A 21,871-nucleotide genomic window follows, 5' to 3' on the forward strand; every position below is an offset into this window, starting at 1 on the left:
TCATATCAGGCCTGAATAAATGTGCCCATTGATCACCGTTCCACGGAGTGCTCAATTGGCCTCCCATAGATGTCCTACGCCTACATTGAGCGGTGGGTCTGCTCTGGAAAATAATCATGGGCCCTGCTTCAGACTACTTGGGGCTGCGCTCTGCACCTCTGCTACAACCCCGACCCTAATTTTAAGGCTACCCATTTCACTTGATGTCACCTCGACAGAAAACACAAGTGGCAGACGCTAAACGGATTTAACATTCCTCCCATCAAGGTACTGGCCCGCTCTTGCCTAGATTCATTTTGTTAGTCTCGACGGTACGCCTGTATCATTTTCGTTCCGTCCGATGCTCTTCCCTATACCCATCCGATTACAACTGTGTACACCCAGGAGCTGGCCCATGTTTTACTATCTGCTTTTGAGTTACAACAGCAGTCATTTTCACTGCCTTATACCCCCTATCAGTACAGCCCACTAACTTCAAATCGCCAATATTTAAACTGCCGATGCGCCCCTTGCCACATAATGAGGCTTCCCCGGCATGTTCTCGATGACTTACTTCCCCTCTGTTCACCATCCAGCTTGCTGGGTCTCGCACGTGCCTAACTTCATGCCGCTAGTGGGGTACATCCTCAAGTCTTTACCTGCAGATTTTCCTGTTCAAGCCATGCTCACCACTGCAACTGCTTGAATAGCCTAATGCTGAAACTGTATCACTACCTCCTGTACTTCCTAACCTGTAACTGACTTGCAACCGTATTGTATACCTGATGTAGCCACCCCCGTACCGTGAAGTGTGGCTTTTCCAGAGGATGCACTTACCTGATTTTGTCTCTTACATATCTTTATATCCGATGTAGCCCCTGTACCATGAGGCGTGGCTCTGCCAGACTATGCACCTACCTGATTTTGTCTTTTACATATCTGTATACCTGATGTAGCCCCCCCATACCACGAGGCGTGGCTTTTCCAGGGTATGCACTTACCTGATTCTGTCTCCTGCATATCTGTACACTTGATGTAGCCCCTGTACCATGAGGCCTGGCTCTGCCAGTCTATGCACCTACCTGATTTTGTCTTTTACGTATCTGTATACCTGATGTAGCACTTACTTGATTCTGTCTCCTGCATATCTGTACACCTGATGTAGCCCCTGTACCATGAAGCGTGGCTTTGTCAGATTATGCTTTTCATGAACCGCTTGTATTGTGTAACCTGTATGCGTAGTCCTGCACTTCGTACTTACTGTAACTAGCGCCCTGATACTTGAGGATTTGGTGTGCTGCTATAAATCCTAAATAAATGCTAAAGAAATAAACAGTGTTTGGGGTTCTCAAAGAACTGTTGTTGCTGCAGAGAGTGGCTATAGCAAAACAAAAGGGGTGATGGCTGGAAGACTTAGAATTAATCTTAACCTCTGGCATTGCTCCGGGCAACACTCCATCGATCTTCGCCTGCGAATCCATTACAAAAGAGGAAAGACCATATGCAAATTAGGCCTAGTCCCACCCCAAAAGGGGCAGTCCAAACCCACCCTGCTTGGTCACATCCCTTCCGCACAAGACCACAAGCATCCCCAGACATGTTTCAACCTCTTTGGGCCTCATCAATGAGGAGTAGTTTAGGTCTCTAGGCCCAGCAGGCAGAGGACCCTCGTCTGGGCATACCCGTCCCACTCTGGGTGACTAAAGCAAAATATACAGGGTGATGGCTGGAACATTTAGAATTAATCTTAACCTTTGGCATTGTTCTGGGCAACCATCCAGACCATCGTTCTTCACCTGCCAAGCCATCACCAATACAGAGTGACCAAATATTCTCACTGGACTGCACTTTTCCAGCAGCCCCTCTATGTAGCTTGCTAGTATTGACTGGTTCCATAAGTATGCACATGCACATATTTTATTGCATACTAGCAGAAGTACCCATTCACCAAATGGGTTTTGTAGACAGACATGATAACATTGGTCCGATATGCTTATTGCTTGATGTGCTTTGCACCCTGAAGTAAACTGCACTGAGAAAGGGCGTGTGTGGCTGGCTGACATATCCCAGAGCAGATATGGGGGGGGGGGCAAGAGTTACTGAGACCTTCTGTGCTCTCCCCCCACCTGTCGCCTCACCATGACGTGGTGCAGTTCGTTGCAGTGCATTGTGGTGCAGATATCTTGAAAACCATGCATTCTAGTGCCTCCACCTTGAGTTTTGTTCCTAGTGTCAGGGCCTGCCCTTCTATTACCACATTAAAGTTTTGCTATTTTCAGGCAACCATCTCGTGTGAAGGTGCTGAAATCCAGGGAAAGGGTGGAGTGTTCAAATGTCACGTAGCCAGTAATGTCCGGAGGGTCCTAACAGGTAACTGTGCAACATTGTGTGCAGATTGGTGAAACAGTATGGAATTGCATAAGGAACAACACTTCGCTGAGCCACAAACCCACACACAAATGGTGACTTGTTCTGAAATCAGGGCAATGGGGTGGGGTCTCCAAATGCCATGTAGCCAGTAATGCCCAGGAGACCCTAACAGGTAACTATGCAAAATGTGGTGCAGATTAGAGAAATGGTGTGAAATTGTATAAGGACCAACGCTTTTCCACAAACCCACAAATATTGGATTTTGCTGAAATCCAAGGAAAGGGGTGGGGTGACCAAATGTCATGTAGCCAGTAATGTCTGGTGGGTCCTGACAGGTAACTATGCAAAGTGTGGTGCAGATTAGTGAAATGGTGTGGAAACGTATAAAGAGCAGCGCTTCGCTACAAATCCCTCCACATTCTTTTCACTTTTATATATATAGTTTAGCTGTATGGGGCTCACAGGGCCTAACTACCACAAACATCAGCTCTTTAGTTGGAACCCATTTGTTGTAATATTTCGCTTCTACATTCTGGCTATGTCAGTGTGAATTTATTGTATTGAATCTAAACTGCATTTTCGTCTTGGATTGAAATGTCTTAATCACTGCAGGCACATGCTTTTGTGATTTCCAGCTCCGTAAAGCTACTATTATTGAGTTGTTTGTGCTTTACAAATAACATAAAACCAACAGGAATTATTAAAGAACCTGCAACCAGGGATGTCATTTGGGGGTCGCCCTGGTTGCAGCTGCGACCCCTGAGGTCTCCCATGCTACAAAAAAAAATGCTTTTTTCATTTTTTTTTAAATGTAAGTTCCTGGGCTGTGGCCAGTGACATGTGGCTCTTTGTTTCTGGAGTGGCTGGCTTTCTTGTTCAGGCCTCTTAAAAAAACAAGAGGTTCCACGAGTGTAACACTTTGAGCAGTGACCCTAAATAAGAATGAATAGGAATAACAAATAATTTGACTTTCTGGAATTCTATACAATAATTGCTAGACTCATTAGAGGTTTATTTCAGGCACACTTCAGGGGGCGAGTCACTGGTTTAGTCTGTTCTTAAACACCTCAACTCAGCCTTTCATCCCTCCGAGGTCAATAAATGAGTACCAACATAGGGGTGGTGATAGTGTATGTATATTTGTTCTATTTAAAGCACGTGACCGAAAGTGCTATATAATAAAACATCATTATCATTTGGCCTTGGACGTCTGCTTTCATTCACAGTAATTTGGTAAAATGGGACTATCCACACTGATATTAACGATACATATGGTGATCCATTCTTGTATGAAATCTGTAGCACATTATAGTGATATTTGTAATCATATTTATCGCAGTGTACTTAGGAACAATGCTATGTGATGCCACTTCCTGTTTTGTCAATGGGTGAAAGGTTGTGTTCCATCGCTTCCGGTGATATCACTTTTGGGTGGGGTAAAATGGCATCACTTCCTGTGATGTCATCAGAGGTCAAAGATTGTGTGATGTCACACCACTTTTGGTGAAATGACATCCCTGCCTGCAACCACGCTTCTTGGAGCAATGTACTGTTCACACAAGAAAAACTGCACTGTGCACACAAAACAGCACAGTGTTGCAGCAAGCACAATGCACACACAAGAGAAGGTCTTGATCGGGTCCCCCTCCCGGCCATCCCAGTCCAGACTTTGGCAGGTTTCTCCTAGTATAAACAAGGTCATTTCCCCCATCCTCTTCTGACATGCTGTGACAGTCACATCAGGACCTACGCGTCGATGCATGGAGGCATAAGGCACAAGTTCGAGACACTCACACCTCACTAATTTCTACAGACTGCTGACAAAAGGAAAAACTGTTGTCATGTTTAAACGTGCCCCTTTTCACTTTTATATGAGTAGCGAATTGGTGAGTATATCAATCCCTTCTTAGGGAGCGGTGGAGTGCATCTACCGTCTCAGAAGACCGGATGACACATCGAAATGAAAGATAAACTCCATTTGAGCTTAATTTATACATAAAGGCACCACTTCAGTGGACACCTGCGGCAGGCATGGCTACCCATCCACGCACTTTAAAATGCAGCTACGACTATGACAAATTCAGTCTAGCTGATCATATAACCGTTTTACACTGAAACACCAGTGAGGGGGGATAGCTCAGGGGCAACACATTTTTCTGGGAAGCAAGACAATGCAGTGCAACACAGGTTTGAATGCCAATCCCGCGCTTAGAAACCAATCTCTGGAATTAAGCACATTATAAAGGAACAATTATGATAACTATAAGAACACCTCCACCATTGTAATACAGCGACCACATACAACAAATGTCAGTCTAGCTAGGTACGTATCGAGTCTCCTGCACTAGCGCTATGTCATGACCTCCCTCAGCACCCGTCCACATGCCTGACTTCACAGGTAATTTACCAGAGCATAGCCAGCCCTCCTATGTCCTAATCCTGGCCAAATGCAAACATGCATCTTAAGCCTCCTCTTAGAACTCTCCCATACCTGGCCGAGTGTGTTCCTATCACAAAGTGCATTGAGGCCATACAAATGGGAAACGGCCCTATATAAATGACTACTACAATACAATACAAATGTTGTTTTGTGGCAAGTTTGTCCCATGCTTATCTTGATGTCTAATCCAACATAAGACCTAGTAACAGCACTCCTTTACGTGTACATAGAGCACAGCAAATCAACTATCCTGCAAATGTATAAAGCAGAGCACAGGGTGTCCGGAATAGCAGGCATGCAAACCAGTGTCAGCCATGACCTGAATGCCTGTGGTACACTGTATCTGTGGCCTCAGGTGTGCACACAATAGTGCCCTCCCACACCACTGTGCAAACAAAGGAGTGTCAACATGCAAAGCTGTATACAAGACAGGATGTCATCACAAAAACGGTGTACACATATGTTATGCTTTATACACTGAATACCAGAGGTTATAGTGGTGCACACTAAAGATGCTGTCAGCAATCACACGCTATGCTATAAGTCTTGCCATGCTAGCAGTTGCACATGTGCACACAACGCAAGACTGCATACAACTTATTGCACGCATTCACCAATCATAGGTGATGACACAGGACAAGATGTAGGTATGTATTATGGAATGTATAAAGTGTGAACCTAGCTGGAGAGCAACAGGGGTCCCGTGCAGGGGTCCCACGCATGGGTTTACGGGTACGGTGCAGAGGTACCTGAAATGGGTAGGAAAGGGCCAAGCTCCGGGGGAGAAGGAGTACAGTTGAAAGGAGCGTTTAGTGAGATATTCTTTGAGGAGCAGGGTATTCAGGGAGCATTCTGAAGTGTAGGATGGGGGGCCGGTTTTATCTGCACTGGTAACTTGTTCTAGAGACAGGGTGCGGAGCAGGAAAAGGCCTGTGTCCTTGTTGTATCCCTATTCCCGCTTTCTCTTTCCAGCTCAGCCATGGTGTGTTATTGATGTATCACATCAAATTGTGATCACTCTCCGGTTTGCTCACAACGGAAGGGGTTCGCTTTCACATGCGTGCAGGCAACTTGACAAAGTGATGGCACGTGCATCACTCACGTAATTGTGTCAGCACTCACTGGTGTGTAAGCAGCAGACTGTGAGGGATCTGATACAAGTGTGTTATGGTACACCATTAGGATGCACACATGCCACAGTCGGAAGAAAATATATTTCAAAAACGATACATTCATACGACACAATCATGGGTAGAGATAGTAAACATAAGTCTATGCCGGGCAAATGTTGCCTGATAAAAGGGGATAGCACACACTGAGCCGGGTGAAGGAGCGCCACACTAGCACACAAGCACATGCCCCAGAGAGCAGAGGATTGAAAACCATTACACATGGGAGTAAATGTGTGTCAAAATCCAGTGCAGAAGAGACACCACTCACAAGTCTTACATGCACCAACAGGGATCATGCAATTACTGTGCATTTTTTATGGCGACAGCCAAATATGTCAATTTCCAACATCCCTTTTTCTCCCCATATATATGTGGGGGGATGGGTACAGTATATAATGAATGGAGGAAGGAGTACGGGGTTACGGGGGTACTCCCCCTGCATATGTTTGCAGTGAAAAGGGGTAAGCATAAAAAAGACATCTAAATTTTCGGGTGTCGCAGTATACAATATGCAGTAATCACATAGATCCCTTCCAGCACACACACAGAATGAGAAATGCTTCCAAGTGTCAAAACTCATAATGTACACCAAAGGTTTAGAGACAGCACACAACCTTGTATATGCAAGGCACACAGGACCATGACGAGGTACCTCTTACATGTATGATTACAGACACGTTGCAAGTCACATGGCACACAAGGATAAATATGCACAGACCACAGTGAGTGGGTTAGTGAAATAAAGAAATATGAGCATATATATATACATATATATATACACAACAGAGAGTGGTGATGAACATCACCTGTAACATGTAAAGAGCATACGGGCAAAAAAGGGTTAGGCTGACATGACACACAAAACTCTGCAGTGATAAATCGTGTGATTTACATCTTGAGATACATCGCAAGGGAGTAACCTTGCACACAGCACGGAAAACTGGCAAAGAGCATTTCACATGTGACCTATGAAGAATATACACAACACAGTATCTGTCTGTATTGAAGCCATGAAGCTAGGCTAGGCATATCAAACACCTCTACGTAAATGCACAACAAAAAAGCAGTGTAAGAGGCAGTAGCGCGAGGTGTGATTGCACACATGACACAGTTTGCCCTCGCCTGCTCAAATTACTATGGATACATTGGTTGTGATGTCAGCAGCACCTCCCGCTCTGGCCTCTGCAGGTGCCTTTCTGTAAGGAAAGGCTTCTCTTTACAGCACCTTTCCCTCCCTTTGTATGGACCTCCCAAATATTTTGCTTTTATTTTTTTTATCTGACTTTTTGTAGTGCAGTGAAGTTTCACTACACTGGCCTTTGCTTGTGTGTCATGGGGAAACTGACATGTCCTTTTGACATGTCCTTCAGGCTGTAAGTACTGGGAAATATTGTTTCCCTTAGTCCTGTTACATTGTTATTAATTTTGGAAATGTTTTATGATTGTACAATGCATCTTACAATGCAGTACAATGGGGTACACTTTTCGTTTTTCCCTAGACTAACACTCAGAGGATTTGTGATTGCTTTAGGTGTGCCTAAGGGAAACGCTGGTGGCAGCAGTTACTTTTTGCTATTTTCTCGTGTATTTTACTTTAACCTTACCACATTTACTGTGTTTGGATACCTTCTGTGGTGAGTGTCCAAACATTGCCGTGCCACAAGGTTTTTTGTTTGTCCCTTTGCCATCTTTTCTCTAACCCTTCTTTCTGGCCTCTAAGGACAGGAAAATCCTTATATAGACTTCAAGTGCCTGGAAAAGCTGAAGCTTTTCGCAGGCTACTGCCAGCCCACGTGTGTTTGTTGCCAGGATGCGAAGTGGGACTGTCTGGTCCTAATCCACAAACTAGTTTCAGTGTGTCTGAATGGTATGCATGAGCTGTGCCACCAGTGGTCCTGACTGGACTACTGCTGGGGTGTGTGTGCCCAAACTTTGATTGGCTAGTGGGAGTTGTGGCTTTTACCTATTTTTGCCTTGGTAAGGACCACATTGGTCGAAACAAGTGTCGGCAAATACAACTCATTACTTTCACCCCTTTTGAACAGAGGAACTGTACTCTTCAAAAGTGTATGACAACTTTCAGAATTAAGACAAGTGCATTGATGATGGGACATTCATGTTCCGCTCTAGCTCTTTGCTAGGCAGGGGTCAGCCCAGCAGTACCATTGTCTGCAGCTGTCTTGCTCCTTGGAACGTATCCGTTATTAACAAACTTTCAGGCAGAGCGCCCACACTCACCTGGTTTACCCCATTTTCTACTGCACAAAGTGGTACACGTTCGTGTAAGAGTGACAACTAACAATAAACCAGGGGTACATTGATCGTTCCACAGAGCAGGGCTAGAAGAGGTGTATTCTGCACGTTCCCAAAGAGGGAGCCAACACACAAGTGTTAGCTTGGACAAGGAAGAGAGAAATGCGGAAAGCTGACCCTGAAGTGTACATCTGATTGATCTCCAACGCGTACACAGAATGTTAAAGGCAGAGTGAGCAGGGACAGAAACACACATGAGCAAAAACAAGTATACATAAGCTAAGCATCCAACATGGAGGCAGACTGAGCAAGAACAGAAACACAAGTGACCAAAAACAGATAAACACGTGCACATAAGCTAAGCATCCAACATGGACATGGAGTGAGCAAGAGCAGAAACGCATGTGACCAAAAACAGAAACACGCTTGCGCAAGAACAGAAAAACACGTACACAGAGAGCAAGAACAGAAAACCAATTGCACATTAGCCAGTGATCAAAGTGTATGAAAGGAAGTAGTGGAACAATTTTCCCTGCTGACCCGCCCTGCTCCCCACAAACCCCATCACCACGCCACCTGCCACACGCAATCCAGACCCCCAAACACATGCCCTGCTGGTTAAGGGAACGTTCAGTGCAGTGCACTGAAGTGCAAGTTTCAACTTCTTCCTACACTTTTATTTTAAAACGAAACCATTCCAGAACTGTTTCTTTTTTTAAATAAAAATATAGGAACAGTAAAAAAATGTAAAAGTATAGGAGCATCGCTCCGAACCGCTCCCGCCCACTTCGACCACTGACATTAGCTAAGCATCCATCATGGACACAGAGTGAACAAGAACAGAAACACGCGTGAGCAAGAACAGAAAAACACGTACACATTATCTAAGCAGCCAGTATTGTCTAACAAGTGGGGTCTGAAGCTAATGTAGTTGGGTCCACTGCAGTGAGATTAACATCCGTGAATTCCCACACAGCCTGCTGAGTAGGCATGTACAGATTTGGGTGGGCCTTGCCCTCTCAGGCCCTCCCCTGTCTACGGCTCTACATCCAACATGGACACAGAGTGCGCCAGAACAGAAACACGCGTGAGCAAGAACAGAAAAACACTTAAACATTATCTAAGCATCCAACGTGGACACGGAGCGAGCAAGAACAGAATTGTTTTTCTTTTCTTTTTATTTGTTTGTATGGTTAAAAATTAAACCTGTATACATACGATTACAAGATCATTCAGCTAATCCATTCACAAATGAAAATATAAAATCTCATACCAGCAAAGAACAAAAACAGCAAAGAAAGAAATACCAAAGTGCTCCAGTGCTCAATGCATAGAATGTACCTAGTCTTTTAGAGTTTCGAAATGTAAACAGCTAAAAATATACTTTAAAAATTCTATTACTGCTAGAGATAGGCCCAACTGTCTCGTCACTAAAATTCTGACCCACAGAGCCTCCGAGTGAACCACGCGTACTGAATGTATACATTTTTCGAAGATCAGTTCTCTTTTTGCTATTAAGATAGGGCAGACTATTATCAAATGATATAGCGATTCAACCTATTCCAGTTCACAAAACCTACACAGCGCTCTGACCGGCACAGCCTTACTATCGGGCCGAAAACGTCCAATGTATTCAGGGTGTTGAACCTGAATCTTAAAACCCATGTTCTTGCGGAGGGGAATTTTCTAAGATGATTGTAAAGTGCCTCCCTGTATAAAGTGCAACGTTTTAAAGTGTCCAGTGCAACTCGATTTAACTGATTGTCAAGTTATTTGAGCTTTTTTCCCACTAACTTGGGTTGTTTCAATGAACCAGACTTCTGAATGTTCAATAATGCCAACAGCTTGTCACAGCTCTTACTGAATGTCAAGACAACATGGTCCCTCCCTTCCAACATAGTCTCATTCAACGTCTGGAACAAGGAGTTACTATTACCTTCCAAAATCTTTCCATACAGGGAACTCCTGTTTTTAAAGAGTAATGTCCTCCAGGACAACATACCAAACTCTAGTTGAATTAAGGAGATCGACAATGATTGAGGCAAATTCAAAACTGTTCTCCAGACCGCCCCTCTAAAACATTCCACCAGAGAAGGTCTGTGTCCTCTAAAAACTCCAGACCATACACAACACTTGGGGACACTTTCCTCTTAACAAAGTATATTAGCAGCGTGTGCAAAAACGCACACTATTTACCTAATATCTTCATTTGAGAGATAAATACAAATGTCTGTCTCTGTTTAGTTCCAATGTCAAAACCCAATTAGACGAAGCTCTCCGCCTCCTCAGTTCTTGTATTATTAATTGACCAGGCGTAGCTGTGCTTAGATGTTGCTGAGTTTATTTCCAATTCATTCAGTTTAGAGTATAACTCAAAATTGTTCAAACTCTTCGGCAGCCCTGACGGGGTCACATAATGTTCAAGGCAGACTAAGCAGGGACAGAAAAACGCATGAGCAAAAACAGATAAACAAGTATGCACAAGCTAAACATCCAACCTGGACGCAGAGTGAGCAAGGACAGAAAGACGCATGAGCAGGACCAGAAAAACATGTACACGCAAGCTAATCATCCAACATGGATGCAGAGTGTGCATGAACAGAAACACGCGTGGGCAAGAACAGAAAAACACACACACAAGCGAAACATCCAGAATGAGCAAGAACAGAAACACGCGTGAGCACAAAGAGAAAAACACTTACACATAGGCTAATCATCCAACATGGACGCAGACTGAGCAAGGACAGAAACATGCGTGAGCAGGACCAGAAAAACATGTGCACGTAAGCTAATCATCCAACATGGACGCAGACTGAGCAAGGACAGAAACATGCGTGAGCAGGACCAGAAAAACATGTGCACGTAAGCTAATCATCCAACATGGACGCAGACTGAGCAAGGACAGAAACATGCGTGAGCAGGACCAGAAAAACATGTGCACGTAAGCTAATCATCCAACATGGACGCAGACTGAGCAAGGACAGAAACATGCGTGAGCAGGACCAGAAAAACATGTAAACGTAAGCTAATCATCCAAAATGGACGCAGACTGAGCAAGGACAGAAACATGCGTGAGCAGGACCAGAAAAACACGTACACGTAAGCTAATCATCCAACATGGACGCAGAGTGAGCAAGGACAGAAAGACGCGTGAGCAGGACCAGAAAAACATGTACACGTAAGCTAATCATCCAACATGGATGCAGAGTGTGCATGAACTGAAACACGCGTGGGCAAGAACAGAAAAACACACACACAAGCCAAACATCCAGAATGAGCAAGAACAGAAACACGCGTGAGCACAAAGAGAAAAACACTTACACATAGGCTAATCATCCAACATGGACGCAGACTGAGCAAGGACAGAAACATGCATGAGCAGGACCAGAAAAATACGTACACGTAAGCTAATCATCCAACAAGGACGCAGACTGAGCAAGGACAGAAACATGCGTGAGCAGGACCAGAAAAACATGTGCACGTAAGCTAATCATCCAACAAGGACGCAGACTGAGCAAGAACAGAAACACGCGTGGGCAAGAACAGAAAAACACGTATGCATAAGCTGAGCGTCCAGCATGGATGCAGTGGGGGGAAAAGCTAAGAACCGCGTGAGCAAGGATGGGAGACGACGCATGCGCGGATCGGTCGTTTGTGCCACGATAGAATAATAAACAAAGATACATGTGGGAACGCGTTTGCACTGTACATATTCACTCATCTGTCAGTCGGGGGTTTGGTTCACATTAAGGCAGATGTGTGCTCCTCCATGCCACCCAGGCTCCACCTCGCATGGCATCACAGGGTGCCTGTGCACATTTCTCCCACTGATGCACAGTGTACACACATTCTCAGAGGCTGACCAGCCCCCTGGAGTAACTAACAGCCTGCATAGCTACACAGCGGGCTGTCCCCACGCTTTTACCATAATGTAAGGGGGCGCGGTGGGGGGTCGCCCCGCTAAGGGTGGCGCCCTTCTGTGGCCCCGTGCCGCTGAGTCGCTGGCCATTGCAAGGGCACAACTCCAAGGAGTGGAACCGGAGTTTGAATGGGGCATGGAGCGGAGTCCCTTCGCCCCCAGGCTATAGAGTCCTTCGGGCGCAAGCAAGCAAGGCCGATGCGCGTGTTACGCTTAAATGGCGGGACCTACAGTCCCTGTAAATAACCTAACAAAAACTTTACTGGATTTCCAGAGCCGTCATCAGAGTTGTCCCCCACCCCCCCCCCCCCCTCAACTTTCTGTGCCCCCTTCTCCTTATTTGGCAGTGCGCCTTTTCCTTGCCATGGCTAATCGTGGCGCCGTTTGCGCTGGTGTAAGCAACCATTGAGCCGTACTAGCCCAATGCACCCGGAAATGCACACACGAGTAACGGGAACACATAGCTCACATGCATCACATGCACGCACGTGCAATGTCCTAAGCGTTGCTATTAAACCACTAGAACGCATCCGGTGTGATAGCAGGGCGCCAGTATCCTGGAACCTTGCGTGTTATGCGAAGGCCAGGATTGGCCACACGTGTCATGAAAGTCGCTCTCTGGAGATGTGGGTAAAGGAGGAGAGTGGCGGGGCTGAGATAAGGGTTGAGATGAGTCCTGTGCTTGGACTGTGCTCGGCGCGTGGCATGTGGTCTGCGCATGCGGAAGGGGTTGTGGAATTCTCTGGCGTGTTCTGTGCATCTGGATTGTGAGCTGAACTGTGGAGTGTGCTTGAACACGCGGCCTGTGTCCTGAATGATGGGGGGCGTGGGGGCTGGGGGCAGGGGGTCTGAGTAAATATGCGCTCTGGGAATGTGGGGGGTGGACTGTGCGCGTTTATCATGCCGCATGTGGGTTCTCGGGCGGTAGCGTGGGAATGGTAAACCCAGCCTAGGCACGTGCAGCACAGAGGCAGCAGGCCTGGTGTGATCGCGTGGGGGTGTGGTCTGGATAGGTGCGGTGCGTGTAGGTTGTGGAACGTAGCCTAATGTATAGGTGGGTTGGGGACTCCATGGTATTGGTATGCGGAGGCCAGGTAAACGGTGCCCAGGGGCTGGGGCTGCGGGGTGAGCCGACGGCCGTGCAATCAGGCCTTTGCCCCCTTGGCACACGTGCAGGCGCAGTTACCCCGCTCTCTGTGCGCTCACATGTCCATTCTGGATAAACACTCGTTACAAACAGGCGTTTAGAAAATGAGGCCCAACTAGCACACCTTGGCAAATTGAGGGGTACATGAACCTTCGGCCAAAGTGGGCATTGTTTTGTGAAAATTAAGAAAAAACGTCAATACACCGTTCTGAACACGCGCCATTTTGGAAGTAAATGCACGTAGTCCGGTGGCTTCGACGCAAAGCCATGACTATGTCCTCCACGGCTGTCCAAGCCCGGGGCCCTCACCCTGCGAGGCGGTGGCAGCGCGGGTCCGGCCCGACACCTGCACACCTGCCACACACCCCCTGCACGCTTCTGACAGAAAGAAAGAGCAAACAAAACATTTTACAGGAGCTGCGAACATGGCCGACTGAGCTCACTACGGCGACAGTATTACCTGATACATTAAAATAGTCGCGAAAATTCGTAAGTCTTATTACCCCGGCTACAATAAATAAAATGTACCCACGCTTAAAGAATGAAGAGACGTTCTCACTTTCTCGCCAATACAAACATATCTGCCCATCTTTCTACCCGCCTATCATCAATCTATTTCGACCCCTAAAAAATGAAATGATTTACCTACCCAGCAATATATCCACCAATATATCTACCAATCCATCAATCCATCTACCCACCAATTATATCCGCCAATCTATCGATCAAGACATCAATCCAACCACCCGCCAATACATCTACCAATCTATCGATCAATCCATCAATCCACCCATCGACCCAGCAATATATTTGCCAATCTATCGATCAAGACATCAATCCACCCACCCGCCAATATATTTACCAATCCATCAATCCATCCACCCAGAAATATATCGCCCAATCTATCGATCATGACATCAATCCAACCACCCACCAATACATCTACCAATCTATCGATCAATCCATCAATACATCCATCTACCCAGCAATATATGCACCAATCTATCGATCATGACATCAATCCAACCACCCGCCAATATATCTACCAATCTATCGATCAATCCATCAAAATCCACCCACCCGCCAATATATTTACCAATCCATCAATCCATCTACCCAGAAATATATCTATCAATCTATCGATCAAGACATCAACCTATCTACCCACTAATATATCTATCCACCAATATATCTACCAATATTAACACATACCAACACACTAATCTATCTACCTGCCAATCCACCTACCAGTCTAGCTAACAATAGATCTGTCTATATATCAGTGTATCTGCCTAGCAATATATGTATCTACAAATCTGCCTACCAGTCTACCAATCTATCGACCCATATACCTGTCTACCAATATATATATATATATATATATATAAATATATATATATATATAGCGACATATATATATATATAGCGACATATATATATATATATATATATATGTCGCTATTTCAATCTAATATAGGTATCGATATATGTCAACCTATCTGCCAACCAATATGTCTCTCAGTCTACCATTATATCAATCTAGCAATCCATATATATCGCTACATCAATCTACCAATATAGTTATCGATATATATATATATAAATATATCTACCCACCAATATAATCTACCAATCTATCAATATATCTGTCGTTATATCAATGTGTTTACCCCCCAATATCCTTCAATCTCTCTACCCAACCCATCCGTTTCCCGTGTGCCCGTCCATCCATGTGTACTTGCGTCTGCATGGCTGGCCACATTTTCTCTTCTCGTTGTCTTTCTGACTGTGTTGACATGTATTAAAAAGACAACCGTGCCAACCAGGTGGGAATAATTGAAATAGTAAGCATGCTGCAAAGGACGTATGTGTAATGGCAGCACAGTGTGCGTGCGTGTGCGTGCGCGACGATAAGGACAGCGCCAGATGTGAAGGGTGGAGCAGGCCGGCGCGGGTCCCTTCGATGCCCAGACCTGCAGGGTAGGTGCGGTGCCCGTCCCCCAAGCCTCACCTGGCGCTGACAGGGTGCGATGGCGAGATTAACTAAGGGACGCGCCCCGATCAGCGCCAAGAAGACACAGCGCCTCGGCCGCAGCTGCATTCGGATCACATCCCCCGTGGGGTGGTTTAGCACCACCCCGCCCGTAGAAACTTCGCCTGAGAGGACAACACCTCGCAAAAATAAGTGCCAGTGGCCCCTGGGTATTGCTCAGGTGTTGCCAGCGCAATTAATAGGCCTGTGGCGGTGACCACTGCGAGCTACGTCCCCACTCGAAAACAATATGTACTCGGCTCCTCTAATTACAGGCATTAACAATCTGGAAAACAGCTGCATTCCACGCCAAACAAGACGGCTTGAATTTATGATTGCATGTTTTATCGAAAGGCCCAACAGGGCCGTTGGAGGGGTGATTATCGGCAAATTACGCGTCCGCTTTCACTTTCATCCAGGCTGCATTAAAGGGACAACCTGGTGCAGGCGCTAACCAGAGGTCCCCGCACCCCGCCAGACATCAGCAAACAAAGAGGCCATCTCGAAATCCCCATTGCTGCTGCTGCTGGAGGCGCTCGGGAAAGACGCAATAAGCGCTATCTCTTGCAATGCGCGGCCAGAAACATTTACACAAACACAAAGGTTAAGCGAGCAGGCGCAGAGCAACGCGTGCAGAGCCCAGGCACCCAAGCCATGCCTCGAGCACGATCTCTATGCCAGTCCTGCGTGGCAGGTAATGCCAGGCCTGGCGAATTCCATACCTCTTCATGTAAACGCATATTAAATCGCAGGCAAGAGGTTTTTAATCACTAAAGCAAAGAAAGCCTTATTAAATAAAAATGGCATTGCTGTACTTCGGGAATATTCACCAAGAACGTGACTAACCCAGAGGTGTTTGCTTCTCTCGTGTCACATCATTAACTCCAATTCGACAAAACGCTTTGCCAAAGGCTTTCGGGTAAAAATGTAGCCATTCTCAGCTTACTTACGTGTCGTAGTTGTCCCGGAATCCTTTCGCAAACGGGTTGTGGTCGATTTTTAGCTGTGTGATCTGTAAGAAAAAAACAGAGCACAGGGCATGTTATTAACGTGCTGGGGGGCACAATTCATCGGACGCGCAACGAAAACAAATATATATATATATATAATTTTACCAAAAACCGGGCATGAAATAAAGGAGTGAACCATGTGATTGCCACAACTCGCCGTCCGCGGACTCATATGAACACGTGTGTTGTGTACTGTAATAACGTATAACTTCAACACGAATAGCTAGTCTGATTAATACATGCAGTTTAGAGTGTGATCGTTTAGGTGTCCCGGCCTGCAGCCCACGAGGGCAGACTCATTCATCATTTCTGCGGGTATTTACCGGTGTCGAGTTATATAATCACACATGTAAAGGTGCGCGGCTGTGCCGGTGGGCTTATGAACAGGGAGAAGCGTGCGCAGACACACCGGCATAAGCCGTAGGCCGCCGGCTCTAAAGCAGCGGGTGATTCCGACTTTCAGCCTTCCAGTGTGTATGAAAGGGGTTCACTAAGCTGGACAATGTCAAAACCTGCCGTCTGTAGCGCCTGGAACTCTGCAGCTGTGCTAGCAGGCGCCAAGTAAAAGCAAGCTAACCTAATTATTATTTAACGGTTTGGAATGGCGGACATTTCAATGGTTACAGAGGCCTGTTGGGTTACTAGCAGCAATGTGCCGTGCTGTGCAGGGCCGGCATCCTCAGAGTTCAGCGGGTAGAGTGAGGGCTCCTTGCACTGTGCTCTGCAGTCGCTGCAATACGTGTGCGCCTTTACCATACACCCGCGGGCCTGATGTACAACGCCTTTTCCAATGGGATGGCGCCATTGTGAGATGCGTTTGTAAATCAGGCGCACTGACTTGGATGCCGTGCTCCAGGTGCACTGCTGGTGAGGCAGCAACGCCCACGTGCTGTAACTGCTGCGGCGTGGCTCCGAGCAGCCTCCGCCACGGTCCCAGTCTGAGGGCGTGATGCCTATCACGCAGCAGTCATCTGCCAGCCCCGCTTGCATTTCATGTAAGAAGAAAGGGGGGAGCCCCCCAAGGTTGCAGCAGTGAAGGCGGGGATCAGGGCCCCTCTGCTTGCCGCGCACCGGCCCCTGCCTTTACCCTGGTTCTGAACTTGTGGCGTGGTTGAAGGCTCCCAGAACACACCCTTGATCTGCGCCGGCTGTGCGCCCGCATCCGCTTGTTTTGCGCCTGTTGCACTGCTGGTGTGATTTTCCTAAGTAACCCCCCCCCCTTCCTCCTTCCCCCGTTCTGCACCGGATGGCTCCTGCTGTGATGCCCCACCACTCCATCCTTATGCACTTGCTGTGTGCCACCTCGGAGCTGCCCCTACACCCGCACTACCTCGTCTCACACGAAGGCTGGCTCGTGAGATGTGGCCGGCATTACCCTGGTCGCACCGGTTTCACCGCTGGCTTGATGTCCCCCCCCCCCACTTGTGCTTGTAGTACTGCTGGCATGATGCTCCCAGAACAGCCCCCCAGCCCCCACCCACACACACTGCTTCCCTTGTTTTACAGCAGTTCACCTGCTGGTGGGGCTCTTCGTTCACCCCAGCCCCATGCTTCACCGGTGCCACTGTTGGCTTTATGTTCCGAGCCACCCCCCTCCTCCCCCATACCCTCTGCACTTGTAGCACCGCTACTGTGGTGCGCGGCATGCGTGCTGCGCGCGGCGGCTGCTTCCGGCCCGTCCCCGCCGCGGCGCGCGCTCGTCATCCTTCAGCTGGACCTGCCAGCAGGAGTAGACGTGCCTGCCAGTCAACACGTTGGCGAATTCAATATTTAGAGTCCGGAGCCATATTAAGACGTCTTGTTTTTGTGTCTGATCCAAAATGGCTAGGATGATCGCACATTTTTTTATTCTCTCACACACACAAACTTCGAGCCCTCCGTGTGAAGAATGCGCACACACCCCATTGCGTTACTAGCCGGGCCTCCAACGCCGCTTCTCGAGTACAATAAAAAACCCTCCAGGATTGAGAAAGGGTGGGGAGTGGTGGAGGAGGAGGGGGGTTAATACCATCTCACAAACCTTCCTCAAAGCGGGAGATTTTTTTTTTTTATAAAAAAGATGCTACTCAGCCGGGCTTCCTCGGGCACCGTCTGTCGGGGAAAGTGAGCATGACCCAACGGCCCAGCCTCCCTCCCCTACCCCGCAGGACCAGGGTAGACCCCACGCGCACCCTCTCGCTCCCCCAGCCGCCCTGCAGGGCCGGGGTAAACCCCACGCGCACCCTCCCAGCCTCCCGCTCCCCCAGCCGCCCTGCAGAGCCGGGGTAATCCCCACGCGCACCCTCCCAGCCTCCCGCATGCAGGCGCACAGGCACCCACAGCCGTGTGAGCGGAGCAGGCAGGCAGCAGGCCGCGGTACTCACGTCCGTGTTCTGGTAGGCCGTGACGGCGATGAACTGCGTCTCCGGGAAGGTGAAGGTTTGCACCCGGCCCGGCTGGGTCGTGTCTTCGGTGCCGTCCTCGTTCACCTCCACCACGTGCAGCCGGGGCTGGTACTTGTGCAGGGACTGCAAGACCACCATCTGGGGAGGGCAGAGTGGAACAGGGAGAGACAAGGAAGTGCATTAAAAGACCCCGAAGAATCTCGCGAGGTTCATTCAGTCAGAGGGGCCGCAAAGACAGTACATTAGGCGCAAGGAGACCCTCGCAGCATCTAGAGAGTTCGGTCCGCAATGTCTGCGGCGCCTGGCAGAGCGTGTGTGTGTGTGGGAGGGGGTCGAAGAAAGGCCTTTATTGCACAGGAAAGTCCCCAAAACAGAGGGACCGCGGAGAGGGCAGCGCCGTGGGGCGCAGAGCAAGGACAATACTTTTATCTGGCAAGGCCACCCTGAAGGACAGCATCATTCAAAGAAACGCGTGTGGCACTGGCGATCGCGGAGAGGCTCGGAAAAGCGCAGCAGTGTCCGAGAAAACGTTCCCATTGCGACCATCCTCAGCCTGGCGAGGGAAGCAGGGAGAGTAGTGCAGAGGAGAGCCCAAGGGGGTATCAACCTTTATAGAAACAAGGGCAGCATACGAGACGGGGGGATTAACCTGAAGGGACAGGGGGCGAGCCGGGGAAAGGCTTCAGGGCATAAGAAGGTCACAAGCGTCCGCACAAGAAAAAAAAAGACAGGGAGTCCACGGGCACGGAAAGACCTCCACGGCTCTTGCATCGAACCCCAGAGAGCAGGGCAATACACCCGCGCACAGGGCGACCTACACAGATCAGGGACTCGGGACCTGCAAAAGGTGACCCCGCAACTCGGACATTTAATGCGTAAGCCCAGTGAACCCAGGGCGAGAAGACCGCGAAGGGACGCGCGCAACTAAGTGACACGATCTGCGGTGCAGGGCAGGCCGCACAGCGACGGGGCTCAGGAGCAAGCAGGGCCCCAGAACACCCACGTCTAAAGCCTAAAGGGGCGCACTGTGAAGCACAGGGCAGAGAGGGGGCTCGGGACAAGCAACGCAAGCCTCCAACCCCCCCAAAAAACCACTGCATCTAAAGCCTGAAAGGGGGGCACTGTGAAACACAGGGCAGGCCGCACAGCGACGGGGCTCAGGACAAGACAAGTCAAGCACCCAAATCACCTACATCTGAAGGCTTAAAAGGAGCCACCGTGGGGGACAGGGTAGACAGCACAGTTTAGGGGCTCGGGACAATCAAAGACCCTCACACCACATTATCCGCATTTAAAGAGAAGCATCGTGAGCGAGAAGGGCTCGGGACAAGCAAACCCAAACCGCTAAAACACCTGCGTTCTAAAGCCTAAAGGCGAGCCCTGTTGAACACAGAGAATGGGCTCCGGACAAGCAAAGCAAAACCTCCACAACACTTGCATCTAAAGCCTAAAAGGGGAGCACTCTGGAACATAAGGCAGGCAGCACAGGGAACGGGCACGGGACAAGCAAAGCAAAACCTCCACAACACTTGCATCTAAAGCCCAAAAGGGAAGCATCAGAAAAGCGCTGGGCAGCACGGAGAAGGGGCTCGGGACAAGCAAGCACCCTCACACCACATTATCCGCATTTAAAGAGAAGCATCGTGAGCGTACAATAGTGAAGAAAATACAGCAGAAGGGCTCGGGAAACGCAAACGGAGACCTCCAAAACTGCATGAGGGGCGCGTGGGGCTTATCACCGCGTAGGGGAGCGAGATTGTTTAGAAAAGGACTCCTGCCATCGGCCCTGCAGCAGAACCAGGGATGCGCTGGCGACTGGGGGCGCAGTAATCCTGCGCGGGAAATCAGAAGCCCTCGGCAAACACCAGACCTTACAGTCTAGGCCCAAAAGCAGCGAGAGGGCCGCAGGGGTATTAAAGGGAGGCCTGATCAAATCCGCGGAAAGCCTCTAATACCGGCATCTCAATGTCAGGTCGCGGACCGGCAGCCCCCGAGGCACCACCGGGGAAGCCGGCAAGGGAACGGCAAGAGCTGTAGCTCCGACAACCAGGGTTACACAAAGCGGATAGGGCCAGGGGCGACAAGGCGGAAGTACCGAGGACAGCGCGGAACGTACATCAGATAATCTAGTTTCAGGACCATGGACAAGGGAGTGGACAACAGACTTCACAAAACGAGTACCGGGCAGTCAGGCACAGCGAATGGAAGTGGCAGTGCCATCAACGTTAAGGTCATCAACAGTCACAGCATAACGGCCCGCGCCCACCTGGGACGGCACCGCACTGCACATCACGGACAGCACCCTGGATCAGGGAGCGGACACAGCTATCCACTGTCTGCAGCGTCAGAACCAGGGATTTATGTAGAGCAAGCAAAGGGCTCAAGGGCAGAGAATGGCGGGAAATCCCCGGTGCCAGCGCCAGGCAGCGCAGGGAGGGCAGCCGCAACAACCCCAGGGCCCGCACCAAAGATAGCAGGACTCAGCCGCCACGCAGGGCACGGGGCAGCAAAGCGCAGGCCCCACAAAACGAAGGGACAAGTCTAGCATCACCTTCAACTGCCGCATCAGCACCGTGGCATTCACATGCGCGCTAACCCACTCCATTTGCACTCACTGTCGCCGCCCCGTGAAACATGTTCTCAAAATCTGTACTTTTCATATCGGATTATTTTTGCATCAAAACACACAGACAGTTTCGTATGGGATAAAAAGGGGTAAAATGGAGTACACATTTTCAGATTCGATTATTCTCTAAAATAAAGTTCGCTCGCAAGAACATCTGACATTATTAAAGTGCCTCAAATGCCCCCCAAAAATGACAGGCCAGCGCACACACACACACTCCGGTGCATGCACAGCTGCCTGCCCGTATACCGTATTGTTCCAGAGTGGAGTTCCGTTGTTACTTTGCGATGTGTGGGTGCACAGGGTAAGGGGGGAAACACTAACCTGCCCGTTATTGTTGGACGCCCCTTTATTGTTCGTGAGTTTTAATTTTCCGAAAGAGATTTCCTGCCTCATCCAGTGGGCCCCTGTGTTCGGGGAGTCGGGGTGCATGTACACTCGGTTTCCTGGAGGGGAAAAACAAAACAAAAAAAATCACAAATAAGGCGTGAGACTCTGGTGGGCGCTGTCCCCAGGGCACGGGCGGGAGCGCGCCGGGC

The 21,871-nt window shown here is 48.7% G+C and overlaps 1 protein-coding gene across 1 annotated transcript in view; it reads right to left on the minus strand.

Annotated features, from left to right (window-relative positions):
* Window positions 1–21,871, minus strand: part of TBR1 (T-box brain transcription factor 1) — a 35,127-nt gene that overhangs the window by 10,772 nt on the left and 2,484 nt on the right. Inside the window, exons 3-5 of the mRNA XM_069616336.1 lie at window positions 21,657–21,778; window positions 18,686–18,844; window positions 16,263–16,324 (exon numbers count right to left, since the gene is read on the minus strand). Coding sequence (XP_069472437.1) covers window positions 16,263–16,324; window positions 18,686–18,844; window positions 21,657–21,778 — 343 coding nt within the window. The remainder of the gene's footprint in view (window positions 1–16,262; window positions 16,325–18,685; window positions 18,845–21,656; window positions 21,779–21,871) is intronic.

This window comes from Ambystoma mexicanum, chromosome 9 (genome assembly GCF_040938575.1).
Source record: "Ambystoma mexicanum isolate Mex_15411 chromosome 9, UKY_AmexF1_1, whole genome shotgun sequence".
NCBI lineage: Eukaryota > Metazoa > Chordata > Amphibia > Caudata > Ambystomatidae > Ambystoma > Ambystoma mexicanum.